The sequence below is a fragment of the Salmo salar genome, chromosome ssa06 (genome assembly GCF_905237065.1).
Source record: "Salmo salar chromosome ssa06, Ssal_v3.1, whole genome shotgun sequence".
Classification (NCBI taxonomy): domain Eukaryota; kingdom Metazoa; phylum Chordata; class Actinopteri; order Salmoniformes; family Salmonidae; genus Salmo; species Salmo salar.
The window spans coordinates 76,553,903-76,581,492 of NC_059447.1; the positions used below are offsets into that span (position 1 = coordinate 76,553,903).

General features: G+C 43.1%; 1 protein-coding gene across 2 annotated transcripts in view; it reads right to left on the reverse strand.

The window, feature by feature from the left end:
• The window catches only part of LOC106608081 (MAM domain-containing glycosylphosphatidylinositol anchor protein 2), a 398,494-nt gene that overhangs the window by 114,679 nt on the left and 256,225 nt on the right, over positions 1-27,590 (reverse strand). Inside the window, exon 9 of one of the 2 annotated variants that reach the window (XM_014205777.2) lies at positions 14,510-14,830. In XM_014205777.2, the coding sequence (XP_014061252.2) occupies positions 14,510-14,830 (321 nt within the window). The remainder of the gene's footprint in view (positions 1-14,509; positions 14,831-27,590) is intronic. The other variant, XM_014205779.2, reaches the window with a different exon arrangement.

The following is a 27,590-nucleotide window of genomic DNA, read 5'->3' on the forward strand; positions in this document are numbered from 1 at the left end:
TTTATTTATTTTGCGCCTTTGCACCCCATTATTTCTATTTCTACTTTGCACTTTCTTCCACTACAAATCTACCATTCCAGTGTTTTACTTGCTATATTGTATTTATTTTGCCACCATAGCCTTTTTTGCCTTTACCTCCCTTATCTCACCTCATTTGCTCCATCGGGCCTTCACGACTGGACCACCGACGTTATCTGCCCGAGGGAGTTATCCAACTGGCCCCTCCATCGCGACATTACCTGATCGCCCATCGGCGGCCAGCTAATCGTTAGCTGTCTTATCGGCTGCGATCTGAATAGGTCTATCGGACACTTTTCTTGGGCCACTATAACTAACTATATTGCCAACTTGGACTGGTCCCCCCTTCCACACAGAACCCCACTAACCCACAGACGGAAACGCACGAGGTGGCTAAAAACAGACCTCCCTCCATCTTCCACCAGTTTGCTACCTATGGCCCGGCTAGCTGTCTGAATCTCACTGGACCCTTTGATCACTCGGCTAAGCATGCCTCTCCTTAATCTCAATATGCCTTGTCCATTGCTGTTCTGGTTAGTGTTTATTGGCTTATTTCACTGTAGAGCCTCTAGCCCTGCTCATTATACCTTATCCAACCTCTCAGTTCCTCCACCCACACATGCTATGACATCTTCTGGTTTCAATGATGTTTCTAGAGACAATATCTCTCTCATCATCACTAAATGCCTAGGTTTACCTCCTCTGTATTCACATCCCACCATACCTTTGTCTGTACATTATACCTTGAAGCTATTTTATCGCCCACAGAAACCTGCTCCTTTTTCTCTCTATTCTGGACGTCACAGACGACCAATTCTTATAGCTTTTAGCCGTACCCTCATACTCATTCTTCTCTGCTCCTCTGGGGATGTAGAGGTGAATCCAGGCCCTGCAGTGCCTGGCTCCACTCCTACTCCCCAGGCGCTCTCTTTTGATGACTTCTGTAACCGTAATAGCCTTGGTTTCATGCATGTTAACATTAGAAGCCTCCTCCTTAACCTGTTGGGTCTAGGGGGCAGCATTTGCACGTCTGGATAAAAAAAAATTACCCGATTTAATCTGGTTACTAATCCTACCCAGTAACTAGAATATGCATATACTTATTATATATGGATAGAAAACACTCTAAAGTTTCTAAAACAGTTTGAATGGTGTCTGTGAGTATAACAGAACTCATTTGGCAGGCAAAACCCTGAGACATTTTCTGACAGGAAGTGGATACCTGATGTGTTGTATTGACTTTAAACCTATCCCATTGAAAAACACAGGGGCTTAGGAATATTTTGGCACTTCCTATTGCTTCCACTAGATGTCACCAGCCTTTACAAAGTGTTTTGAGTCTTCTGGAGGGAGATCTGACCGAACAAGAGCCATGGAACGATGATGTCCCATTAGACACCTGGCGCGCGAGTTCATGTTGGGTACCCTCGTTCCAATACGTTATAAAAGAGTATGCATTCGTCCACCTTGAATATTATTCATGTTCTGGTTAAAAAAGGCCCTAATGATTTATGCTATACAACGTTTGACATGTTTGAACGAACGGAAATATATTTTTTCCCCTCGTTCATGACGAGAAGTCCGGCTGGCTTACATCATGTGCTAACGAGACGGAGATTTTTGGACATAAATGATGAGCTTTTTTGAACAAAACTACATTCGTTATGGACCTGTGATACCTGGAAGTGACATCTGATGAAGAGAATCAAAGGTAATGGATTATTTACATAGTATTTTCGATTTTAGATCTCCCCAACATGACGTCTAGTCTGTATCGCAACGCGTATTTTTCTGGGCGCAGTGCTCAGATTATTGCAAAGTGTGATTTCCCAGTAAGGTTATTTTTAAATCTGGCAAGTTGATTGAGTTCAAGAGATGTAAATCTATAATTCTTTAAATGACAATATAGTATTTTACCAATGTTTTCTAATTTTAATTATTTAATTTGTGACGCTGACTTGACTGCCGGTTATTGGAGGGAAACGATTTCCTCAACATCAATGCCATAGTAAAACGCTGTTTTTGGATATAAATATGAACTTGATAGAACTAAAAATGCATGCATTGTCTAACATAATGTCCTAGGAGTGTCATCTGATGGAGATTGTAAAAGGTTAGTGCATCATTTTAGCTGGTTTTATGGTTTTGGTGACCCTGTCTTTGACTTGACAAAACATTACACACAACTCTTGTAAATGTACTGTCCTAACATACTCTAAATTTATGCTTTCGCCGTAAAACCTTTTTGAAATCGTAAAACGTGGTTAGATTAAGGAGATGTTTATCTTTCAAATGGTGTAAAATAGTTGTATTTTTGAAAAATTTGAATTTTGACATTTATTTGGATTCAAATTTGCCGCTCTTGAAATGCACCTGCTGTTGATGGAGTGCACCACGGGTGGCACGCTAGCGTCCCACCTAGCCCCAAGAGGTTAAGTTTGTTTTATTCAGTGCTTTAGCACACTCTGCCAACCCGGATGTCCTAGCTGTGTCTGAATCTTGGCTTAGGAAGTCCACCAAAACTCTGAAATCTTCATCCCTAACTACAACGTTTTCATACAAGATAGAACGACCAAAGGGGCCGGTGTTGCAATCTACTGCAGAGATAGCCTGCAGAGTTCCGTCCTGCTATCCAGGTCTGTACCCAAACAATTTGAAATTCTACTTTTAAAAATCCACCTCTCCAAAAACAAGTCTCTCACTGTTGCCGCCTGCTATAGACCCCTCTCAGCCCCTAGCTGTGTTCTGGACACCATATATGAACTGATTTCCCCCCATCTATCTTCAGAGTTCGTGCTACTAGGTGACCTAAACTGGGACATGCTTAACACCCCAGCCATCCTACAATCCAAGCTTGATGCCCTCAATCTCACACAAATTATTAATGAACCCACCAGGTACAACCCCAAAGCCGCAAACACTGGCACCCTCATAGATATCATCCTAACCAACGTGCCCTCTAAATACACCTCTGCTGTTTTCATCCAAGATCTCAGCGATCACTGCCTCATTGCCTGCACCCGTAATGGGTCAGTGGTCAAACGACCTCCACTCATCACTGTCAAACGCTCCCTGAAACATTTCAACGAGGAAGCCTTTCTAATCGACCTGGCCCTGGTATCCTGGAAGGATATTGACCTCATCCCATCAGTAGAGGATGCCTGGTTATTTTTTTTAAATGCCTTCCTCACCATCTTAAATAAGCACGCCCCTTTCAAGAAATTTAGAACCAGGAACAGATATAGCCCTTGGTTCTCCCCAGACCTGACTGCCCTTAACCAACACAAAAATATCCTGTGGCGTTCTGCATTAGCATCTAACTGCCCCCGCGATATGCAACTTTTCAGGGAAGTTAGAAACCAATACACACAGGCAGTTAGAAACGCCAAGGCTAGCTTTTTCAAACAGAAGTTTACTTTCTGCAACTCAAACTCTAAAAAGTTCTGGGACATTGTAAAGTCCATGCAGAATAAGAACACCTCCTCCCAACTGCCCACTGCACTGAGGATAGGAAACTCTGTCACCACCGATAAGCCCACTATAATTGAGAATTTCAATAAGCATTTTTCTACGGCTGGCCATGCTTTCCACCTAACTACCCCTACTGCATTCAACAGCACTGCACCCCCCACAGCTACTCGCCCAAGCCTCCCCCATTTCTCCTTCTCCCAAATCCATTCAGCTGATGTTCTGAAAGAGCTGCAAAATCTGGACCGCTACAAATCAGCTGGGCTTGACAATCTGGACCCTTTCTTTCTAAAATTATCTGCCGAAATTATTGCAACCCCTCTGTTCAACCTCTCTTTCGTGTCGTCTGAGATTCCCATAGATTGGAAAGCAGCTGCTGTCATCCCCCTCTTCAAAGGAGGGGACACTCTTATATCCATCCTGCCCTGCTTTTCCAAGGTCTTCGAAAGCCAAGTCAACAAACAGATTACCGACCATTTCGAATCCCACCGCACCCTCTCCGCTATGCAATCTGGTTTCAGAGCTGGTCATGGGTGCACCTCAGCCACGCTCAAGGTCCTAAACGACATCGTAACCGCCATCGATAAGAAACAATACTGTGCTGCCGTATTCATTGACCTGGCCAAAGCTTTTGACTCTGTTAACAACCCTCCAGACGAGCTTCAATGCCATACAACTCTCCTTCCGTGGTCTCCAACTGCTCCTAAATACAAGTTAAACTAAATGCTTGCTCTTCAACCGATCGCTGCCTGCACCTGCCCGCCTGTCCAGCATCACTTCTCTGGACGGTTCTGACTTAGAATTTGTGGACAACTACAAATACCTAGGTGTCTGGTTAGACTGTAAACTCTCCTTCCAGACTCACATCAATCATCTCCAATCCAAAGTTAAATCTAGAATTGGCTTCCTATTTCGCAACAAAGCATCCTTCACTCATGCTGCCAAACATACCCTCGTAAAACTGACCATCCTACCAATCCTCGACTTCGGCGATGTCATTTACAAAATAGCCTCCAATACCCTACTCAACAAGCTGGATGCAGTCTATCACAGTGCCATCCGTTTTGTCACCAAAGCCCCATATACTACCCACCACTGCGACCTGTACGCTCTCGTTGGCTGGCCTTCGCTTCATAATCGTCGCCAAACACATTGCCTCCAGGTCATCTACAAGACCCTGCTAGGTAAAGTCCCCCCTTATCTCCGCTCACTGGTCACCATAGCAGCACCCACCTGTAGCACGCGCTCCAGCAGGTATATCTCTCTGGTCACCCCTAAAGCCAACTCCTCCTTTGGTCGTCTCTCCTTCCAGTTCTCTGCTGCCAATGACTGGAACGAACTACAAAAATCTCTGAAACTGGAAACACTTATCTCCCTCACTAGCTTTAAGCACCAGCTATCAGAGCAGCTCCCAGATCACTGCACCTGTACATAGCCCATCTATAATTTAGCCCAAACTACTACCCCTTCCCCTTTGCTCCTTTGCACCATATTATTTATATTTTAACTTTGAACTTTCTTCAAATTACAAATCTACCATTCCAGTGTTTTACTTGCTATACTTTATTTACTTTGCCACCATGGCCTTTTTTGCCTTTACCTCCCTTATCTCACATCATTTGCTCACATTGTATATAGTCTTATTTTTTTCTACTGTATCATTGATTGTATGTTGTTTTACTCCATGTGTAACTCTGTGTTTTTGTATGTTGTCGAACTCCTTTGCTTTATCTTGGCCAGGTCGCAATTGTAAATGAGAACTTGTTCTCAACTTGCCTACCTGGTTAAATAAAGGTGAAATAAATAAAAATAAATAAATAAAATTGTATATAGACTTATTTTTCTACTGTATTATTGACTGTATGTTTGTTTTACTCCATGTGTAACTCTGTGTTGTTGTATGTGTCGAACTGCTTTGCTTTATCTTGGCCAGGTCGCAATTGTAAATGAGAACTTGTTCTCAACTTGCCTACCTGGTTAAATAAAGGTGAAATAAATACATTAAAAAAATTATTGCTTTGGGATGTTGGTGCTGATAAAACAACTGAATGGTCCTTTTTGACAAGGTCTGAAATGATGTAGGGATCAGTCAGGTTAAAATTAGGACTACCAGACATGTCTGTAGTCTGCTCACACACACGCACGCACGCACGCACGCACGCACGCACAAAACCCCTAACCCCTCTCCCACGGTTCGATTAATGGTATCTTGGCAGAAAACAATATTCTTCAGTCAAAAAGGATCATTCAGTTGTTTCAGACCCTCATTTCAGACCTTTGTTAGTATGTCACTAACATCTGTCACACCACACAGGCCACCCTTAACCACCTTTACTGGTCACACACTTTTAGACCAGTAGGTCTGTGCAGCTTTAGCCTCAAGAGTGAATCCTAAATGGCACCCTATTCTCTATATAGTGCACTACTTTTGATCAGGCTGTGGTCAAAACAAGTGCACTGCAATGGAATAGGGTACCATTTGGGACGCATCCTCAGTCTACTTCCTGAATATTCCTTCACCCATCCCTAAGAGAAGGGTGAGTTTTCTTCTACTGACATGGTGGTGGTAGTTGTTCAAAGGTTACTACCCAGCTACCACATAACATTCTGAGAAACATATGTTTCTTGCAAACAACCTTAAAATAACATTTCCTACATGTTTCCTCATGGTTCTATTTAAAGTAATGTTCTCAAATTGTTCAGAGAACGTTAACAACATGAAAACATCAGTAACGTGCAAAGAACGTTCTAAGAATGTTATTTAAAAACATATACATTCCGTTCTCAGCATCAACACAACTCTATCCTTACTCTTGTTAAGTATGTTCAGGTGTATAGGCCGTGCCCAGTAATTGGCCACACCTGAATTGAATGAAATAGGATCGAGTTGAATTGACTAAAATGAACAGCTTTGTATGAGTAAAAAAAACATGTCATGGTAGCTCCATACTGGTGCCACAGTGGACTAATTCCATGGATGAAGATCATAGGTTCAAATCTCACTGACGCAATGTCACATTACAAAATTAATGTGTTTGTATTATTAATGCCTAAGCAATTGAATTTCTATGTGTCCCATCTGTTATTGGAGTTCAAATCAGTTAACCCAAACTAAGCTAGCAGTGTTATTAAAAGACGCATTGAAACATGTTCTCAGAATGTTATTTAATTACCTTGAAATAACCTATAATTTCCGTTCTCAGACAGTAAATAAAACATTTCAGGGAACCATAGAAAAATGTTCTCAGAACCTCTCTATAGCCTAAAAAATGTACATTCCCAGAATAGGCAAAAACGTTTAGAAAACGTTCAAATGTAACGGTCAGAAAATTATGGCTTCGTTCCCTGAATGAATGGGAAATAAAAAATGTTCGTTCCCAAAACTCCAAGTAACCAAATGTGCTACCTGGGTACACATGTTGTTGTTTCTAGTTTTACTTTTGGCTCGGAGAGAAGATGGGACCTTCAGGGCGGAGGGATATTTTTCACTGAGGGCCTATTTCATTCGTTTCTTAGATGTAACTGGGGCAACGTTATATACAGGGACCTGTTTCCTATGTTAAGCATTAGACTGTAGGGTTTTATTTTCAGTTACTGGCACAGGCCATTTGAATGTATGGTATGTTTCCATGGGTATGGCTCATGTTATAATTAGGAGGGATGATGATTCATTCAGAGGAGAATGGTACAATTTACCAACTTATTAGCTAGATGAGTTTGTGTTCCATGGTGAACATTATTCTTAAAAAAATTGCTTTCGAGATAGTTCATTGCGCTTTGTTTGAATATATGAAACCTTTTAAGTAACTATGCGGTTTTCAGTTTGTCGAGTCTGAGGAGGATAGCCATTTAACATCAAAGACGGAGGACATTTTCTATTTTTTCATGTCCTCTTAAAAGGGACAAAATAAAGAAAAAATATGGGCAAATTCTATTAGGATCGTTTCATCTTTGTTTTATCTGCATATTTTCCTGATGAGAAGAAGCAGCATGGCACGCCTTCTCTTCTGCAAGCATAAGCAAGCCTGCCTAACAGATATTTTCATTAATGTGATTGATTGCAGAGGGTTGCTAAAAAGCTTCTGGACAGCCCTTTGAGTTAGTGCCCCCTTGTTATCTTGTTTGCTTTTATTCCAGATCTAATTTTGCTGCCCTAAGACAAATGATATGCAGAATAGTAGTCGTCTCACTGCCGCCACCGCACGATGCAAAGGCAGACTGGGTCATTACGACCTGTTGCTGGTAGTGGGAGTGACTGATCTACCCTGGTACCGAACTGTCTGTTAAAGCAGTTGGCATACAGTTCGGACACTCATCGGTACAACACAAGTCACGCAGAGGTCTCTTCACAGTCCCCAGGTCCAGAACAGAGGCTGGGAAACGCACAGTATTAAATTGAGCAATGGCTACATGGAACTCTCCACAACCCCAAAGAAAGCCAAGCTAGGAATAAAACCAGTTTAAAAAAACAGATTAAAAAACACCTTAATGCACAAAGGGGACTGTGAAGAGAGAGCCATTTTTATATATATTGCATTGTAACTTGCACTGTACTATGTATTAGACCTAGATATTGTGTGTACTGTATGTACTGATATGTAGCCTATGTTTGTCATTTAAAATGTATGTATTTCAGTCCTTGACTAATAATGTTCCCTACTATGTATTATGTCATGTTTCATGTGGACCCCAGGATGAGTTAGCTGATGCTTCTGCAGTGGCTAATAGGCATCCTAATAAATACTAAATACCAAAGAATAGAGGGAAGAGGAGATGCATCCATTCATTTCCTCATCTTCAGATAGGCATTCAGAATGTATGATGGACTCTGATGCCTTTTATAAAGTGGGATCCTATCGAACCACCTAGACAGAAGTCAGTCAATGTGTGTCAATTGTCCTGGTGTCACACGGGGAGACATGTTTCTTTGTAGCCCTGCACTAACACACCGGATTCAAAAACGATCTCAATATACTGTGGAATATTCAGTATACAGTTCTACTAATCGTTTGCTTCTTCCCACAACATTGCATTGGAGATGTCGTGTGAGGCACAACGTTCCCATGTTCACCTAATATATTTACACCCTCATTGCCTCCCTACATCCATGCATGTGAGCTGCCTGTCTGTGTGAGGCCTGAGGAGCTAAGGTGTTGTTGTAGAGAGTGAGCTGAGGTGAATGATCTTCTTAGCGGCAAAATTCTTTGTTTACAATTTCAGCCATTTCATCTGTGTGTAGCTGAGCAGATGTGATGGCCATAACAAAATAATAAAAAATAACATTATAATTCCATTCTAGTCTTTTTGTGATTGATTATTTGTGATTGTTTGCTCAATAACTGTTCTATAACTGGTTCATACTGTACTGTACAGTCCAAATACACACCTACTGTAGGGACAGGGTCCTGGATACAGATGAAGCCTGGTCTTGGACTATGAAGCCCTTTCAATGGAGAATCTCCTGTTTGTGATCATCTAGTTAGTGAGTATTGTATTGGCTTAGAGAGAATAAATATGGCAGTTTTGATTGGAACATTCAAGGGCTAAAGTAACTAACTAACTGGGTCATGTGAGAAAACAATGGGGATTCCAGCCATGAAAGCTCTAAAGCAGCAATAACAATAGACCAATCTGAATGTATGGCACACAGACACAGAATCAACCCTTTCCATAAGTTTCCCTTATTTCCTATAATCACTTGCCAGATAAACGGTTTGCATTCACCCGGCTCCATGCATGGATTGCTTTAAATTCCCTCTTTCCCTCGTTCTTTTCTCTCCTGAAAAACGTCCATGCCTGTGAATGAGTGACACCGCTTTGAATCCCCGTCTATGATTTTAAATATTCCATTCAAATGCACATAAATTAATTCAAAATAAATACCAGCAGGAATAAATTAGCCTTCTTCTAATTAGGCGTTATGCTATCTTTGAATGTCACATCTTAAGGAGGAGTGGGGTTTCAATGGAAGGCAGTACAGTACTGTACCGGAGCTGAGGGTCTGTTCTGAAGCCTGCTAAGAGTGTGTGTGTATGTGCGTATGTGTGTGTGAGTGTGTGTGTGTATGCGTATATAACCCACTCCTCAGCCTCCTCTCAGCTTCACACACACAGGCCCTAGTCATGGATCATGTTAGTGCCTTTGTGTCCCTGTTAGCTGGTAGCTAGGCTATCCATCCCTCAGCTATAGCGCTGGACATGCTCTCTTTAAGAGGCTGAGAGGTGTGAAGGGGGTGTTGCCTATATGTCTGAGAGACCTGACAGATATAGAGGATGGGACCAAAGGAGGTTGGTGGAATGAGCTATAGGAGGACGGGCTCATTGTAATGTCTAGAATAAACATGTGGTTTCCATGTTTGATGTGTTAGTAACCATTCCACCTATTCCACTCCAGCCATTGGATAGGAGCCCGTCCTCCCCAATTAAGGTGTTAACAACCTCTTGTGGATGGGACTCATGTTCCTTGCCTTCTAAGGAAAATTGGATAGGTGTGTTGAGAGGAAGAGAAGTGTGGAGTGGATAGAGAGAAAGTGCACTCTTAGAAAGAAAGGTGCTGGAACCTAAAAGGGTTACCGGCTGTCCCCATAGGAGTACTCTTTGAAGAACCATTTTTGGTTCCCGATAGAACCCTTTTTGTGTTCCATGTAGACAGACGGTTCTACATGAAACCCAAAAGGGTTCTGGAGGCGAAAGTAACGCACACCTGTTTAGGCGAGATGCTGGCTAGTGGAGTAGGAGACTTGAAAAAGAAAAGGAGAGCTGTACAGTTTTGTATCTATGATTGTATGTTATCCAGTCATGTTTTTTACATGTTGTATTTATATCTGCCACACCCGGCCATGATTACAGACACCTGTGTAGGTCATTTGACACTATATAAACTATTGACCCGCATAGTTTGTCATTATTATAACGATGTACTCTGAGAGACGGGAAGCAAGTTAAGGGAGTGAATATATTTAATAAATAAACAAACACACCAAGAACCACGAACAGCGCACCAACATGACACAGATACAGAAACAATGACGACTGGGGAAGACACCAAAGGGAGTGACATATAAAGGGCAGGTAATCAAGGAGGTGATGGAGTCCAGGTGAGTGTCATTATGCGCAGATGCTCGTAACACTGGTGACAGGTGTGCGCCATAACGAGCAACCTGGTGACCTAGAGGCCGGAGAAGGAGCACATGGGACAATTATACCCTGATGAAGACAGCTTGTCTGTCAAAACGTTGGTTATTAAGTTATTCAATTATTGCATCTGAGCTCCTAGAGCGTGCAGCTCTCCTTTTCTTACCCAAAAGGGTTCCACCTGAAACCAAAAAGGGTTTTCCCATTGGGACAGCCGAAAACCCTTTTGGAAGCTTTTTTTCTATCAGTGTGGGAAAGATTAGATCCATTGAGGCTGCTGTTCTGTTACACACATGCTGTAGGTGTGCACAAGCAAATAGACATTGAGTGTGGTCTTGTCTGAATGAGGCAAAGAGATAGACCTGCTTCATAAACAATCACAGCTACGTCATTCAAATCAAAATCAAATCAATTTGTATTAGTCACATGCGCCGAATACAACAGGTGTAGACCTTACAGTGAAATGCATACTTACGAGCCCCTAACCAACAATGCAGTTTAAAAAAAATACAAATAAGAAATAAGTAACAAGTAATTAAATAGCAGCAGTAAAATAACAATAGCGAGACTATGTACAGGGGGGTACCGGTACAGAGTCAATGTACGGGGGCACTGGCTAGTTGAGGTAATATGTAAATGTAGGTAGAGTTATTAAAGTGACTATGCATAGATGATAACAGAGAGGAGCAGCGGCATAGAAGGGGGGGTGCAATGCAAATAGTCTGGGTGGCTATTTGATTAGCTGTTCAGGAGTCTTAGGGCTTGGGGGTAGAAGCTGTTTAGAAGCCTCTTGGACCTAGACTTGGCACGCCGGTACTGCTTGCCATGTGGTAGCAGAGAGAACAGTCTATAACTAGGGTGGCTGGAGTCTTTGACAATTTTTAGGGTCTTCCTCTGACACCGCCTTTTATAGAGGTCCTGGATGGCAGCCCATTCAAACACAGCATACACTACTGTTAAAAAGTTTGGGGTCACTGAGAAATGTTCTTGTTTTTTTAAAGAAAAGCACATTTTTTTGTCCATTAACCTGTTAGGGCTAGGGGGCAGTATTTGCACGGCTGGATAAAAAAATGTACCCGATTTAATCTGGTTACTAATCCTACCCAGTAACTAGAATATGCATATACTTATTATATATGGATAGAAAACACTCTAAAGTTTCTAAAACTGTTTGAATGGTGTCTGTGAGTATAACAGAACTCATTTGGCAGGCAAAACCCTGAGACATTTTCTGACAGGAAGTGGATACCTGATGTGTTGTATTACCTTTAAACCTATGCCATTGAAAAACACAGGGGCTGAGGAATATTTTGGCACTTCCTATTGCTTCCACTAGATGTCACCAGCCTTTACAAAGTGTTTTGAGTCTTCTGGAGGGAGATCTGACCGAACAAGAGCCATGGAACGATGATGGCCCATTAGACACCTGGCGCGCGAGTTCATGTTGGGTACCCTCATTCCAATACGTTATAAAAGAGAATGCATTCGTCCACCTTGAATATTATTCATGTTCTGGTTAAAAAGGCCCTAATGATTTATGCTATACAACGTTTGACATGTTTGAACGAACGTAAATATATTTTTTCCCCTCGTTCATGAAGTGAAGTCCGGCGGGCTTAGATCATGTGCTAACAAGACGGAGATTTTTGGACATAAATGATGAGCTTTTTTGAACAAAACTACATTCGTTATGGACCTGTGATACCTGGAAGTGACATCTGATGAAGAGAATCAAAGGTAATGGATTATTTACATAGTATTTTCGATTTTAGATCTCCCCAACATGACGGCTAGTCTGTATCGCAACGCGTATTTTTCTGGGCGCAGTGCTCAGATTATTGCAAAGTGTGATTTCCCAGTAAGGTTATTTTTAAATCTGGCAAGTTGATTGCGTTCAAGAGATGTAAATCTATAATTTTTTAAATGACAATATAATATTTTACCAATGTTTTCTAATTTTAATTATTTAATTTGTGGTGCTGACTTGACTGCCGGTTATTGGAGGGAAACGATTTCCTCAACATCAATGCCATAGTAAAACGCTGTTTTTGGATATAAATATGAACTTGATAGAACTAAAAATGCATGCATTGTCTAACATAATGTCCTAGGAGTGTCATCTGATGTAGATTGTAAAATGTTAGTGCATCATTTTAGCTGGTTTTATGGTTTTGGTGACATACTCTAAATTTATGCTTTCGCCGTAAAACCTTTTTGAAATCGTAAAACGTGGTTAGATTAAGGAGATGTTTATCTTTCAAAGGGTGTAAAATAGTTGTATGTTTGAAAAATTTGAATTTATTTGGATTCAAATTTGCCGCTCTTGAAATGCACCTGCTGTTGATGGAGTGCACCACAGGTAGCCCATAGAGGTTAAAATGACATCAAATCAGAAATACAGTATTGTCACGACTTCTACCGAAGTCGATGCCCCTCCTTGCACGGGTGGTGCTCGGCGGTCGACGTCACCGGTCTTCTAGCCATCATTGATCAGTTTTTCATTTTCCATTGGTTTTGTCTTGTCTTCCATCACACCTGTTTCCAATCCCATTAATTACTTGTGTATTTAACCTGATGTGGTATAGGGGCAGTATTTCCATGGCCGGATGAAAAACGTACCCAAATTAAACAGCCTACTACTCGAGTCAAATATTTGCATATTATTAGTAGATTTGAATAGAAAACACTCTAAAGTTTCTAAAACTGTTTGAATGATGTCTGTGAGTATAACAGAACTCATATGGCAGGCAAAAACCTGAGAGGTATCCAGCCAGGAAGTGGGCACTCTGAGGGTTGTAGTCATTTCAAATTATGTTCTATTCAAACTACAGTGACTGTGATGTCATATTGCACTTCCTAAGGCTTCCACTAGATGTCAACAGTCATTAGAACCTTGTTTGAGGCTTCTACAATGCAATTTGATTGAATAATACCCGGAACAGTAAGTGGTCAGGCTGGGATCACTTCATTACCTCATGCGCGGTCACGAAGGGTTAGCCATTTTACTTTTTCTTCTGTAATGAATGTGCTATTTTATTTTATGTGCTCCAAGTTTATCATTTAAATAGGGCAAATTGATCGTTAGAAAACCCTTTTGCAATTATGTTAGCACAGCTGAAAACTATTGGTCTGATTAAAGAAGCAATAAAACTGGCCTTCTTTAGACTAGTTGAGTATCTGGAGCATCAGCATTTGTGGGTTCGATTACAGACGCAAAATGGTCAAACAAAGACCTTGCTTCTTAAACTCATCAGTCTATTCTTGTTCTGAGAAATGAAGGCTAGTTTCTTGGCAATTTCTCATTCTCTTCATTTCTCAGAACAAGAATAGACTGACGAGTTTTAGAAGAAAGTCCTTTGTTTCTGGCATTTTTGAGCCTGTAATCGAACCCAAATGCTGATGCTCCAGATACTCAACTAGTCTAGAGAAGGCCAGTTTTATTGCTTCCTTAATCAGGGCAACAGTTTTCAGCTGTGCTAACATAATTGCAAAAGGGTTTTAATGATCAATTAGCCTTTTAAAATTATAAGCTTGGATTAGCTAACACAATGTGCCATTGGAACACAGGAGTGCTGGTTGCTGATAATGGGCCTCTGCAGGCCTATGTAGATATTCCATAAAAAAATCTGCAGTTTCCAGCTGCAATAGTCATTTACAATGTCTATACTGTATTTCTGATCAATTTGATGTTGATTTAATGGACAAAAAATTAGCTTTTCTTTCAAAAACAAGGACATTTCTAAGTGACCCCAAACTTTTGAACAGTGGTGTACAAACAAACAAATATACAGAAAAGACACAAGCACCCCTAAACTAACACACACAGACATGCTCCACACAACTCCACCCACACAAACCCCACCCCACACTCAAACCAACCCTCTACTCACATTGTACGATGAGCTCCACCACAGCTTCTCTGGGCTTCACGTTGAACCCGTTGAACTGGCTGGTCTGGCAGCGGTAGGAGCCGGTCATCTCTCTGGACACGTTGACAATCCGCAGCACCCCGTCGTAGCTCTCCACCTGCAGGGTCCCGTCCGGCATGGGCGCTTCCTTATCGGCCCGAGACCACAGGATAATGGGCTTGGGCTTCCCTGAAACCAGACACTCGAGCTCCACCGTGTCACCCTCCTGAACCACCAGGGGGCTCTTACCCCGCGGCACTGTCAGGTTGGGAGGAACTAAGAAAGAGAAAAACAGAGGAGGGACTGATATGGGGCTCTAGAAAGTCGGCTGGCGGGGTAAGGGGGAATGGTCAACGGAGGGAGAGGTGGAGGGATGGGGAAGCGAATGAGCATCCATGTTGCGATGGATTTGATGGAGTTTGAGTTGAGTGCAGCTGCGTTGAGTATTCGGTCACATACACACAATGATAGTATGAGTTGAGTTGAGTATCAGCAAGACATGCTGCTTGTATGGAGAACCATGCCACGGAGAAAGTTGGAGCGATGGCTGTTCGCTTGGATCAAAATAGCTAGAGAATAGTATGAAAGTCACCAAGCATGGTGACCAACAGGGAAAGGCTTAAATGTCAATTATTGTTGTCACAATACCAGAATTCTGACTTCGATACCAATACCAGGTTAGAATCACAATACTTGATACCAACATGATACACAATAACAAAACCAAAACGATACCACGGCAAAAAAAGGAAGATTTCTTTACATGAAAATTTTTCAGACAGCCGTGAATGCATTATTGAATCAATTATACAATACATTTTACTTTGTTTTTACCAATCTAACTACATAATGGTTTTAGTTTATTTGAATGGTAAATCTCTATTGATAAATTGGGTAAATCAAGATGCAGTCCAGACTCCCAGCGTAGGCTAAGTGGGGAGCTAACATGATGCAGCCCAGACTCCCAGGGCAGGCTAAGTGGGGAGCTAACATGATGCAGCCCAGACTACCAGCGCAGGCTAAGTGGGGAGCTAACATGATGCAGCCCAGACTCCCAGCGCAGGCTAAGTGGGGAGCTAACATGATGCAGCCCAGACTCCCAGCGCAGGCTAAGTGGGGAGCTAACATGATGCAGCCCAGACACCCAGTGCAGGCTAAGTGGGGAGCTAACATGATGCAGCCCAGACTCCCAGCGCAGACTAAGTGGGGAGCTAACATGATGCAGCCCAGACTCCCAGCGCAGGCTAAGTGGGGAGCTAACATGATGCAGCCCAGACTCCCAGCGCAGGCTAAGTGGGGAGCTAACATGATGCAGCCCAGACTCCCAGCGCAGGCTAAGTGGGGAGCTAACATGATGCAGCCCAGACTCCCAGTGCAGGCTAGAAATGAGTAGGTGGAGCAGGCACGGTGAGCACTATAATAAGTGGTTGGCTGCGCTGATAGACAGGCTTGATCCGTCAGAAACATTTGACAGAAATCCAGAAAATAACACAAATTGTAGTACCGAACTGTTCTAGTATCGGAAAAAGTACACCAGTTTCGGTATACCGTGCAACACTAATGTAAGTAGGCAATTGAAAAACAATGAAGAGCTGAAAGGAATAAATAACTCAAATGCATCGGACGTGATGTATTTGCTTCCAATAAAATAAAACTTAAAGGTAGAGTAGGCGATATTACGGAGATGCACAAAGTAAAAAGGATAGTGGGTCAATTTCAAACATCAACTAAGAGCATTGGAGCGCGAGGCTAAACTTCTTCGCTGTTTTGGTCTCGTGGCTACCACGTTGTAAGAATGTGAAGCGTAACCCGAGCACATGCGCAGATACTGTGTGTGACTGAAGAAATGTGGCTTGGCCACTAAAACCCTCACAAACTTTTACAGATGCACAATTGAGAGCATCCTGTCAGGCTGTATCACTGCCTGATATGGCAACTGCACCGCCCGATACCACAGGACTCTCCAGAGGGTTGTGCGGTCTGCCCAATGCATCACCGGGGGCCAACTACCTGCCCTCCAGGACACCTACAGCACCCGATGTCACAGGAAGGCCGAAAAGATCATCAAGGACATCAACCACCCGAGCCACGGCTGTTCACCCTGCTATTATCAAGAAGGTGAGGTCAGTACAGGTGCATCAACTCTGGGACCGAGACACTGAAATACAGCTTCTATCTCAAGGCCATCAGACTGATAAACAGCCATCACTCCAGAGTTACCTCTGTTGAAGAGGATAAGTTAATTAGAGTTAACTGCCCCTTAGATTGCCCAAATAAATGCTTCACAGAGTTCAAGTAACAGACACATCTCAACATCAACTCGTCAGAGGAGACTGCGTGAATCAGGCCTTCATGGTTGAATTGCTGCAAAGAAACCACTACTAAAGGACACCAATAAGAAGAAGACTTGCTTGGGCCAAGAAACACAAGCAATGGACATTAGACCGGTGGAATTCTGTCCTTTGAGAAATTAGAGATTTTTGTTTTCAACCACCGTGTCTTTGTGAGACGAAGAGTAGGTGAACGGATGATCTCTGCATCTGTGGTTCCCACCGTGAAGCATGGAGGAGGTGTGATGGTGTAGGGGTGCTTTGCTGGTGACACTGTCTGTGATTTATTTAGAATTTAAGGCTTAATCAGTATGGTTACCACAGCATTCTACAGCGATATGCCATCCAACTGGTTTGCACTTAGTGGGACTATCATTTCTTTTTCAACAGGACAATGACCCAACACACCTCCAGGCTGTGAAAGGGCTATTTGACCAAGAAAGAGAGTGATGGATTGCTGCATCAGATGACCTGGCCTTCACAATCACCCAACCTCAAAACAATTGAGATGGATTGGGATGAGTTGGACCGCTGAGTGAAGGAAAAGCAACCAAAAAGCGGTCAGCATATGTGGGAACTCCTTCAAGACTGTTGGAAAAGCATTCCAGGTGAAGCTGGTTGAGAGAATGCCAAGAGTGTACAAAGCTGTCATCAAGGCAAATGGTGGCTACTTTGAAGAATCTACAATATATTTTGATTTGTTTAACCCTTTTTGGGTTACTACATGATTCCATATGTGTTATTTCATAGTTTTGATGTCTTCACAATTATTCTACAATGTAGAAAATGGTAAAAATAAAGAAAACCCTGGAATGAGTAGGTATGTCCAAACTTTTGACTGGTACTGTATTTAATAATTCCGTCCTTTTGCTTTTAGATTTGTGTGCATAGTTGTGAATTGTTAGATACTACTGCACTGTTGGAGCTAGGAACACAAGCATTTCACTACAGCCTTAATAACGTCTGCTAAACATCTGTATATGACCAATAAAATTTGATTTGGATTTGATTTGACTGTGTGAGAGTGACATCTTGGATCTTACTCATTGCAATATCTGCGGTGCTGCTTGTGGCAACGTCATTTCACTGATGGTACCTTTAAGGAGTCAAGGTTTTTGTCCTCTATTCGGGCTAGGCCCATTAGTTCCAGTGAAGGGAAATCTTAACGCTACAGCATACAATTACATTCTAGACAATTCTGTGCTTCCAACTTTGTGGCAACAGTTTGGAGAAAGCCCTTTCCTGTTTCATCATGACAATGCCCCCGTACACAAAGTGAGGTCCATACAGAAATGGTTTGTCGAGATTGTTGTGGAAGAACTTGACTGGCCTGAACAGAGCCCTGACCTCATCACCATTGAACTCCTTTGGGATTAATTGGAACGCCGACGGCCTATTTGCCCAACTTCAGTGCCCGACCTCACTAATGCTCTTGTGGCTGAATGGAAGCAAGTCCCTGCAGCAGTGTTCCAACATCTAGTGGAAAGCCTTTCCAGAAGAGTGGAGGCTGTTATAACACCAAAGGGTGGACCAACTCCATATTAATACCCATGATTTTGGAATGAGATGTTTGATGAGCAGGTGTCCACATACATTTGGTCATGTAGTGTATGTAGTTCGATGGGAAGTTGGAGAGGACAGTAGTGAATGGACAATAAATAATGAAACAGTGGCAGGGTGCACAGTAAAAGGATACATTACTATCGAGAGGCCTCCATTGATCCCCCTGTGTGAGTGTGTGTGTGTGTGTGCGTACATGTGTGTGTGTTCTGGGGCTGAGGATAAAATATCGTCACTGACAGATTGGATCAAAAACCAGCCACTCATCGGGGTAATGTAGTGGGCTGGACGCAGTAAACTTGTTTAATGAGCAAACCTGGCTATAAAATCTGTGTGTGTGTGTATGTGTGTGTCTAAAGCCAGAGACAGATTTGGAGCTCTGTTGCAAATAAACAATGCAATCACTGCAAACCAGTCATGAAATCACACTAAAACAAACCCCAGTGAAAAAGACATTATAGCAAAGCTCAAGCTACTGACTTTAATTCAAACATCAATGGACTCAAAGGATGTTGAAACTCATCCCAGTCAACTGAAGCAATTCTGAAAAACCACATCCAATACGTCTATATGATGATGATGAAATAACAGGCAATCTGATCCAGAAAAAATGAAATCACTTTCCTTCTGACCCCAAATACAAGGATTGTCTGTGTTTCACTATGTTGCTCAGACAGAACAGTAGTGAATGGTACAATGAATACGGTCCTTAACTAGTACAATAAGCAACAGCGAGATGGTCACTAGGTACATTACTGCAACAGTGAGATAGATGGTCACTAGGTACATTACTGCAACAGTGAGATAGATGGTCACTAGGTACATTACTGCAACAGTGAGATAGATGGTCACTAGGTACATTACTGCAACAGTGAGATAGGTGGTCACTAGGTACATTACTGCAACAGTGAGATAGGTGGTCACTAGGTACATTACTGCAACAGTGAGATAGATGGTCACTAGGAACATTACTGCAACAGTGAGATAGATGGTCACTAGGTACATTACTGCAACAGTGAGATAGATGGTCACTAGGTACATTACTGCAACAGTGAGATAGGTGGTCACTAGGTACATTACTGCAACAGTGAGATAGATGGTCACTAGGTACATTACTGCAACAGTGAGATAGGTGGTCACTAGGTACATTACTGCAACAGTGAGATAGATGGTCACTAGGTACATTACTGCAACAGTGAGATAGGTGGTCACTAGGTACATTACTGCAACAGTGAGATAGGTGGTCACTAGGTACATTACTGCAACAGTGAGATAGATGGTCACTAGGTACATTACTGCAACAGTGAGATAGATGGTCACTAGGTACATTACTGCAACAGTGAGATAGATGGTCACTAGGTACATTACTGCAACAGTGAGATAGGTGGTCACTAGGTACATTACTGCAACAGTGAGATAGGTGGTCACTAGGTACATTACTGCAACAGTGAGATAGATGGTCACTAGGAACATTACTGCAACAGTGAGATAGATGGTCACTAGGTACATTACTGCAACAGTGAGATAGATGGTCACTAGGTACATTACTGCAACAGTGAGATAGGTGGTCACTAGGTACATTACTGCAACAGTGAGATAGATGGTCACTAGGTACATTACTGCAACAGTGAGATAGGTGGTCACTAGGTACATTACTGCAACAGTGAGATAGGTGGTCACTAGGTACATTACTGCAACAGTGAGATAGATGGTCACTAGGTACATTACTGCAACAGTGAGATAGATGGTCACTAGGTACATTACTGCAACAGTGAGATAGATGGTCACTAGGTACATTACTGCAACAGTGAGATAGGTGGTCACTAGGTACATTACTGCAACAGTGAGATAGATGGTCACTAGGTACATTACTGCAACAGTGAGATAGATGGTCACTAGGTACATTACTGCAACAGTGAGATAGATGGTCACTAGGTACATTACTGCAACAGTGAGATAGATGGTCACTAGGTACATTACTGCAACAGTGAGATAGATGGTCACTAGGTACATTACTGCAACAGTGAGATAGATGGTCACTAGGTACATTACTGCAACAGTGAGATAGATGGTCACTAGGTACATTACTGCAACAGTGAGATAGGTGGTCACTAGGTACATTACTGCAACAGTGAGATAGATGGTCACTAGGTACATTACTGCAACAGTGAGATAGATGGTCACTAGGTACATTACTGCAACAGTGAGATAGATGGTCACTAGGTACATTACTGCAACAGTGAGATAGGTGGTCACTAGGTACATTACTGCAACAGTGAGATAGATGGTCACTAGGTACATTACTGCAACAGTGAGATCGGTGGTCACTAGGTACATTACTGCAACAGTGAGATCGGTGGTCACTAGGTACATTACTGCAACAGTGAGATCGGTGGTCACTAGGTACATTACTGCAACAGTGAGATAGATGGTCACTAGGTACATTACTGCAACAGTGAGATAGGTGGTCACTAGGTACATTACTGCAACAGTGAGATAGGTGGTCACTAGGTACATTACTGCAACAGTGAGATAGGTGGTCACTAGGTACATTACTGCAACAGTGAGATAGATGGTCACTAGGTACATTACTGCAACAGTGAGATAGATGGTCACTAGGTACATTACTGCAACAGTGAGATAGGTGGTCACTAGGTACATTACTGCAACAGTGAGATAGATGGTCACTAGGTACATTACTGCAACAGTGAGATAGATGGTCACTAGGTACATTACTGCAACAGTGAGATAGGTGGTCACTAGGTACATTACTGCAACAGTGAGATAGATGGTCACTAGGTACATTACTGCAACAGTGAGATAGATGGTCACTAGGTACATTACTGCAACAGTGAGATAGATGGTCACTAGGTACATTACTGCAACAGTGAGATAGATGGTCACTAGGAACATTACTGCAACAGTGAGATAGGTGGTGACTAGGTACATTACTGCAACAGTGAGTAGTAAACAATAACTATCCACTATGACCTGGACTGGTCAGTGGCCAGTGGTCAAGCACTAGCAACGTACATAGCAACAAGACGGAATCAACATTTTGTCCATGTAGCTTTCTCAATGCCTCTCCAGTAATCACTTAACAACAATACATGACACGTTCACTTTCATAGCATATTGTCCCTTTTGGCTAATGTTTCCAAAATCCAAACAGTCCTGAATATCCCCGGTGGTAGCGCAGCCACCGATTTGGCCAACAACAAGGCCATTAGTGTGTCAGTGTGAGGCATTTTCTCTGTGTTTCCATCCTAACAAAAAGGCAGCATCTCAATGCCTCTATGACCCAGTAGGCAGTTACAGCTGCTGGGCTTGTGCTGTTGGCTGGAGAATGCCATGGTAATAAAACCCTGTGTAGCTTCTGCCATTGTCCTCGTCTGGAAGGCCACACACACATTCTCTCTTTCTCTCTTTGTGGCTGGTTAGTGTGTGACTGTTAAGAAACACAGAAGTGTACATGCACGTGCATACACATACACGATCTGGAACCGTGTGTGCCTGCTGAGAGATGCCCATTGTGGCGTGTGTGTGTGTGTGTGTGTGTGTGTGTGTGTGTGTGTGTGTGTGTGTGTGTGTGTGTGTGTGTGTGTGTGTGTCTGTGTGCGTGCGTGCGTGCTTGCATGGGGAGGGACCCGGACCCTCTGCTTGTACCCCAGCCAGGCTGCACCTCGCTGGGGTCTCAGCCTCAGCTGGGAAGCCTTACAAGTATCCGTCACTACTACCACAACAGACAGCTGACTATGTGAACTGACAGCCAATATGGCGATGTTTGGTACTTGACATTTTTACACAGCTCAGAGAGGTGTGTGGGGTCAGAGGGACCGTGCACACAATGCAACGCTCTTTGAAAATAAACTCAACTGGCCTCTTTGGGTGAGTGCAGTGACATCAATCTCCGTTGCTGTGGTAACGCTGCACTCTGCTCGAGTGGGTGTGTTTGAGAGAGAGAGAGAAAGTGTGTGTGTGTTTGTGTTGGCTCTAGGCCAGGGAGTTGGCTGCTCTGTGACAGCCCTCTCTGTGGAGCTTCACCCCTGTGGGGACAGTGTGTGTTGGCCTGTAGGGATATACTGTGTCTGTCCTGCAGGGCTCAGAAGGGCTTAGCTGGCTGATGGAGCACGAGGGCACAGGGAGGAAACTAACACCATTCATAGGCACTGAGGCTCCACACACAGGGGCATTCCTCCAGGCCTACAATGTGTGTGTGTGTGTGTGTGTGTGTGTGTGTGTGTGTGTGTGTGTGTGTGTGTGTGTGTGTGTGTGTGTGTGTGTGTGTGTGTGTGTGTGTGTGTGTGTGTGTGTGTGTGTGTGTGTGTGTGTGTGTGATATAGCCCCAATGCCTATCATTCCCAGCAGGAACCAGCCTTATTGCGGCACTTTCTTCTCCCAAGACACCCCACACTGAATATCAGTGAAAGGTTTGTGGTTGTCACCATGACAAATGTGATTTTCCACAGCCATAATGTGTGGCATTTCACAATCAAGGGCTCACAACAGCTCCCACCATCACTGAAAGAGGCTTTACTTTTCTGGTTACAACAATAAAAAATGATATTTTAGAAGATTATTTAATTGAGCTGACGTGCAACTTGCTGTTCATGAAGTATAAGGCAAGGAAGCTGAACAAACTCCAATAGTGTTGACAGTAGATTAAAATACACAAACCAGTGAGTCACTCAGCCCTACTCAGTGATTCATTGAGGAAAGCAATACCTACAGCTACTAACTGGCCCACCGGTACCACAACACAAACAGGTAGCTGAAGGAACGATGAGTCAAAGTGAATGTGCCAACCAGGATTCCTGTACCAGAGCCAGTGAGCAGGACTGAAGGCCCAGACTAGAGCAGCACATCACATCAGCAAAGCCTGCAGCAGCAACAATGACAGGTTACTACAGTCACCGGATAACACGGTGACTGGATAATCACTACCTCTCACTTTCTGTTAGTTCAGACGATAGGGATGGACGGTTGAACAAAGGACATGAAGACAGAGAGAGGGACCAAAGCTAGAGATGGACAACACAAATACATTTTCAAAAGTGGTCTCAACCCCTGATTGTTGTTGGCGAAGGGTTAGGGCTCAGTTTTAGTGAGTGCGTGGGATTGAACAAAGCCAAGAAGGGTCACATAGAGTGATGTGAAGTCAAGTCATATATCCCAATTATAATCAAACAAATCAGAGGTGGTCTCCAAGTTGAACCCTCTTTCAGGAAGTCCAGTGGCTCTAACCAGTGTTTATTAATATAGCCTGGCACCTTATTTTTTTATCAACTGAGCCCTTAATTGATTCGCTTAATTTATTAAATGCAGTTATTCATTTGGGTGGAGAGCCATTGTGTGCTGTTGGATATCCGAGATGTGGAAAGGGCTGATGATTGAGAAACAGATTCATTACTTAAATATGGGAGAGAGGTGATTTTCTATCCCAATTATAGAGAGATTTTTATCAATTACTATATGGCTCAGGCTGAGCTAGGAGCTAGGATGAAAACCAATGGAGCTTGTAGCTTTCTGGGACTGGGTTGGAGACCACTAGGAGTAAGATGTGGAATTATATGTGTTTATACTGTAGCTAACAGGCAAGGTTTTCCATTTCCTATTTGTGCGAATCTGCAGGCGTAATGCTGCTACAGTGTTCTGATAATGACCAATGTACCGCTGGATTTAACTAGTACCTCAATGGGATTCAAAGAAATTGAAGAAGGATTGGGCTGACTGAACGCTTGCCAGATATTCAACCCTGCAGGTTAGTCAATTCTCAGACCGTTCAGAAAAACTTTATCTTGGACAAATCCACCCCTGATTAAGTTCAGCGCAAACTAGTTACAACGAGTAATCTGTTTCAGAGTGAAAGTGAAGGAGGATAGGTAGGGCAGTTAGGTTGATTAAAGGCATGCCTAGGATGCCTCCGTAGGTTAGTCTGAGTGTTTCTGTCTCGTCCTCCACTAGATCCATGTTTAACACAAAGGCTAATGCAAAGATGAATCTCCTTATGTCTGGAAGAAACTCCCTCCCTCCCTCTCTCTATCTTGCTCTCTCTACAGCTTCATTAAAGGGGTATACTAAAACGAAGATGGCTTACATCTTACCCCGTAGCATGAAAATGGAAGCGCCCTCCTCCTTTCCTCTTTTCCTCCTTTCTTTCCACCAGTCTGTTAATCCTGTCGGTAATGGATGGGGAAATCTGGGCTCTTGTTTGATTCCTACCCATGAATAAAACATTAACTCTCAGGGTACCCAAAATAAAAAAGTCTTAGCTAGGTAATGAGTGATGATTGTAAATATTAGCACTATTTTGTGGGGGTGGAAACTAATGAAAGCTGTGGGGATAAAAGTGTAGTCAGCAGTAGAGAGTATGAATATGTGTTGTGGATAATGAGTGTTGGTTTTGTCTGGGGATGGGGACTAGGACTGGACTAGGCTAGAAGAGTTTGGGCTGGAGGCTGGGCTGAGCTAGATGTAGTAGGGCTGGCCTGGGGCCCTGCAAGAGCTTCACAGTGTTCAGGATGGAGATAATTTAGACTCAATATCTTTCCAAACACTTCAACAGCGTGAGGACCCATCTCTTTCCTCACACGTCAGCAGCCTGAGGCCCCAACTCTTTCCAAACACTTCAACAGCGTGAGGCCCCATCTCATTCCAAACACTTCCACAGCGTGGAGCCCTGGCAGAGCTGCAGGGTAATCTGCTCTAAATGTTTTCATTAAGAGACTGTAATTACCGCTAGCCTCTCTCTCCCTTCAGGGGAACAGCAGAGACGGTTTGGTTAGCCCAAACAGCAGGCCAGCCAAGACAGAGATGACTGACCTTTGGCTAGCAACAACATCACCCAATCTTGGGCTTGATTATAGCGACAGCAGAGACAACAATTTCTCTCGACACAGTGGTCATGCTACTTCAGAACATCTCAGTCCCCACAGAGAGTTACAGAAGGACAATGACTCACGCAGTGCACAGTACGATTCTACGTTAGTTTTTCTCTACACCTGTACATGGATCACTGTATACTATCTTCACACAACTCTTTCATCGTATTCAACATCATTAAACCCCTGCAACTTAATACGACCTCCTAGAAAAACAATCACCCTTAAAAACAATCAAATCTGAGCACAAAAGGACCTTTCATGTTATATTTCCTTTCCTGCTCTCTGAGAGAAGAGAGAAACACAGTCTTGTTCCACATTAAAGAGTGAGTTTTTGTGTCAGTGGGCCACACACACACACACACACACACACACACACACACACACACACACACACACACACACACACACACACACACACACACACACACACACACACACACACACACACACACACACACTTTGTTCTATCCTCATGGGGAAATGAAATTTATTTCCATTCTAAAAACAATTTTCACTTACCCTAACCCTAACCTTAATCTGTAACCTACAACCCAAACCCTAACTCCTAACCCTAAACCCAAACCACTAACCCCTTATCCTAACCCAAATTATAACCCTAATTATAACTCTAACCCTAAACCTAACCCCTATGTTTAAAATAGCCTTGGTCCTCATGGGGATGTGGGAAATGTCCAGACGAGGAAGAATTTTGCTTGTTTTACTATCCTTTTAGGGACCCACAGGGATAGAAGAACTAACCCAAGCACACAGAAGCACACACACAAACACATTTATCAGGAAGCTATCATCCACTGGCGCCTTTCAAACACACCAAATCAACAGCCAGCAAATTCAGAATGTCTCTTCAAGACCACAACCAACTCCTTTTGGGAATTCCAATTTCGGAGCGACAACGGTTGGGATGAGAGACTGCATGCTTGTACGGAACAGGCATTCCAAGTGGAAATTCCCAATCTAAGTACCTCTTTCTGAGGCGTGTTATTGATTGGGTCCTGTCCGTTAGAGATGGGGTATTAGGAGGTGACACAACAACACAGCAGCACGGGAGATCACTGATAGTCCTCTGAGTGTTGATTACACATGACATCCACAAAACCCACTCCAACCCTGTGTAATCACTTCTCCTCCCTAACCCGTACCTCTCTTCTCCTCTCTAACCCGTACCTCTCTTATTCTCCCTAACCCATACCTCTCTTCTCCTCCCTAACGCATACCTCTCTTCTCCTCTCTAACCCACACCTCTCTTCTCCTCTATAACCCATACCTCTCTTCTCCTCTCTAACCAATACCTCTCTTCTCCACTCTAACCCACACATCTCTTCTCCTCCCTAACGCATACCTCTCTTCTCCTCTCTAACCCACACCTCTCTTCTCCTCTACAACCCGTACCTCTCTTCTCCTCTATAACCCACACCTCTCTTCTCCTCCCTAACACATACCTCTCTTCTCCTCTCTAACCCATACCTCTCCTCTCCTCCCTAACCCATACCTCTCTTCTCCTCTCTAACCCATACCTCTCTTCTCCTCCCTAACCCATACCTCTCTTCTCCTCTCTAACTCACACCTCTCTTCTCCTCCCTAACCCATACCTCTCTTCTCCTCTTTAACGTATACCTCTCTTCTCCTCTCTAACCCATACCTCTCTTGTCCTCCCTAACCCATACCTATCTTCTCTATAACCCACAACTCATCTCTAACCCATACCTCTATTCTCCTCTATAACCCATACCTCACTTCTCCTCCGTAACCAACACATCTTCTCCTCTATAACCCATACTTCTCTTCTCCTCTGTAACCCATTTCTCTCTTCTCCTCTCCAACCAATACCTCTCTTCTCCTCTCTAACCAGTACCTCTTCTCCTCTATAACCCATACCTCTCTTCTGCTTTCTAAACCATACCTCTCTTCTCCTCTCTAACCCATACCTCTCTTCTCCTCTATAACCCATACCTCTCTTCTCCTCCCTAACCCATACCTCTCTTCTCCTCTCTAACTCAAACCTCTCTTCTCCTCCCTAACCCATACCTCTCTTCTCCTCTTTAACGTATACCTCTCTTCTCCTCTCTAACCCATACCTCTCTTGTCCTCCCTAACCCATACCTATCTTCTCTATAACCCACAACTCATCTCCTCTCTAACCCATACCTCTATTCTCCTCTATAACCCATACCTCACTTCTCCTCCGTAACCAACACATCTTCTCCTCTATAACCCATACTTCTCTTCTCCTCTGTAACCCATTTCTCTCTTCTCCTCTCCAACCAATAC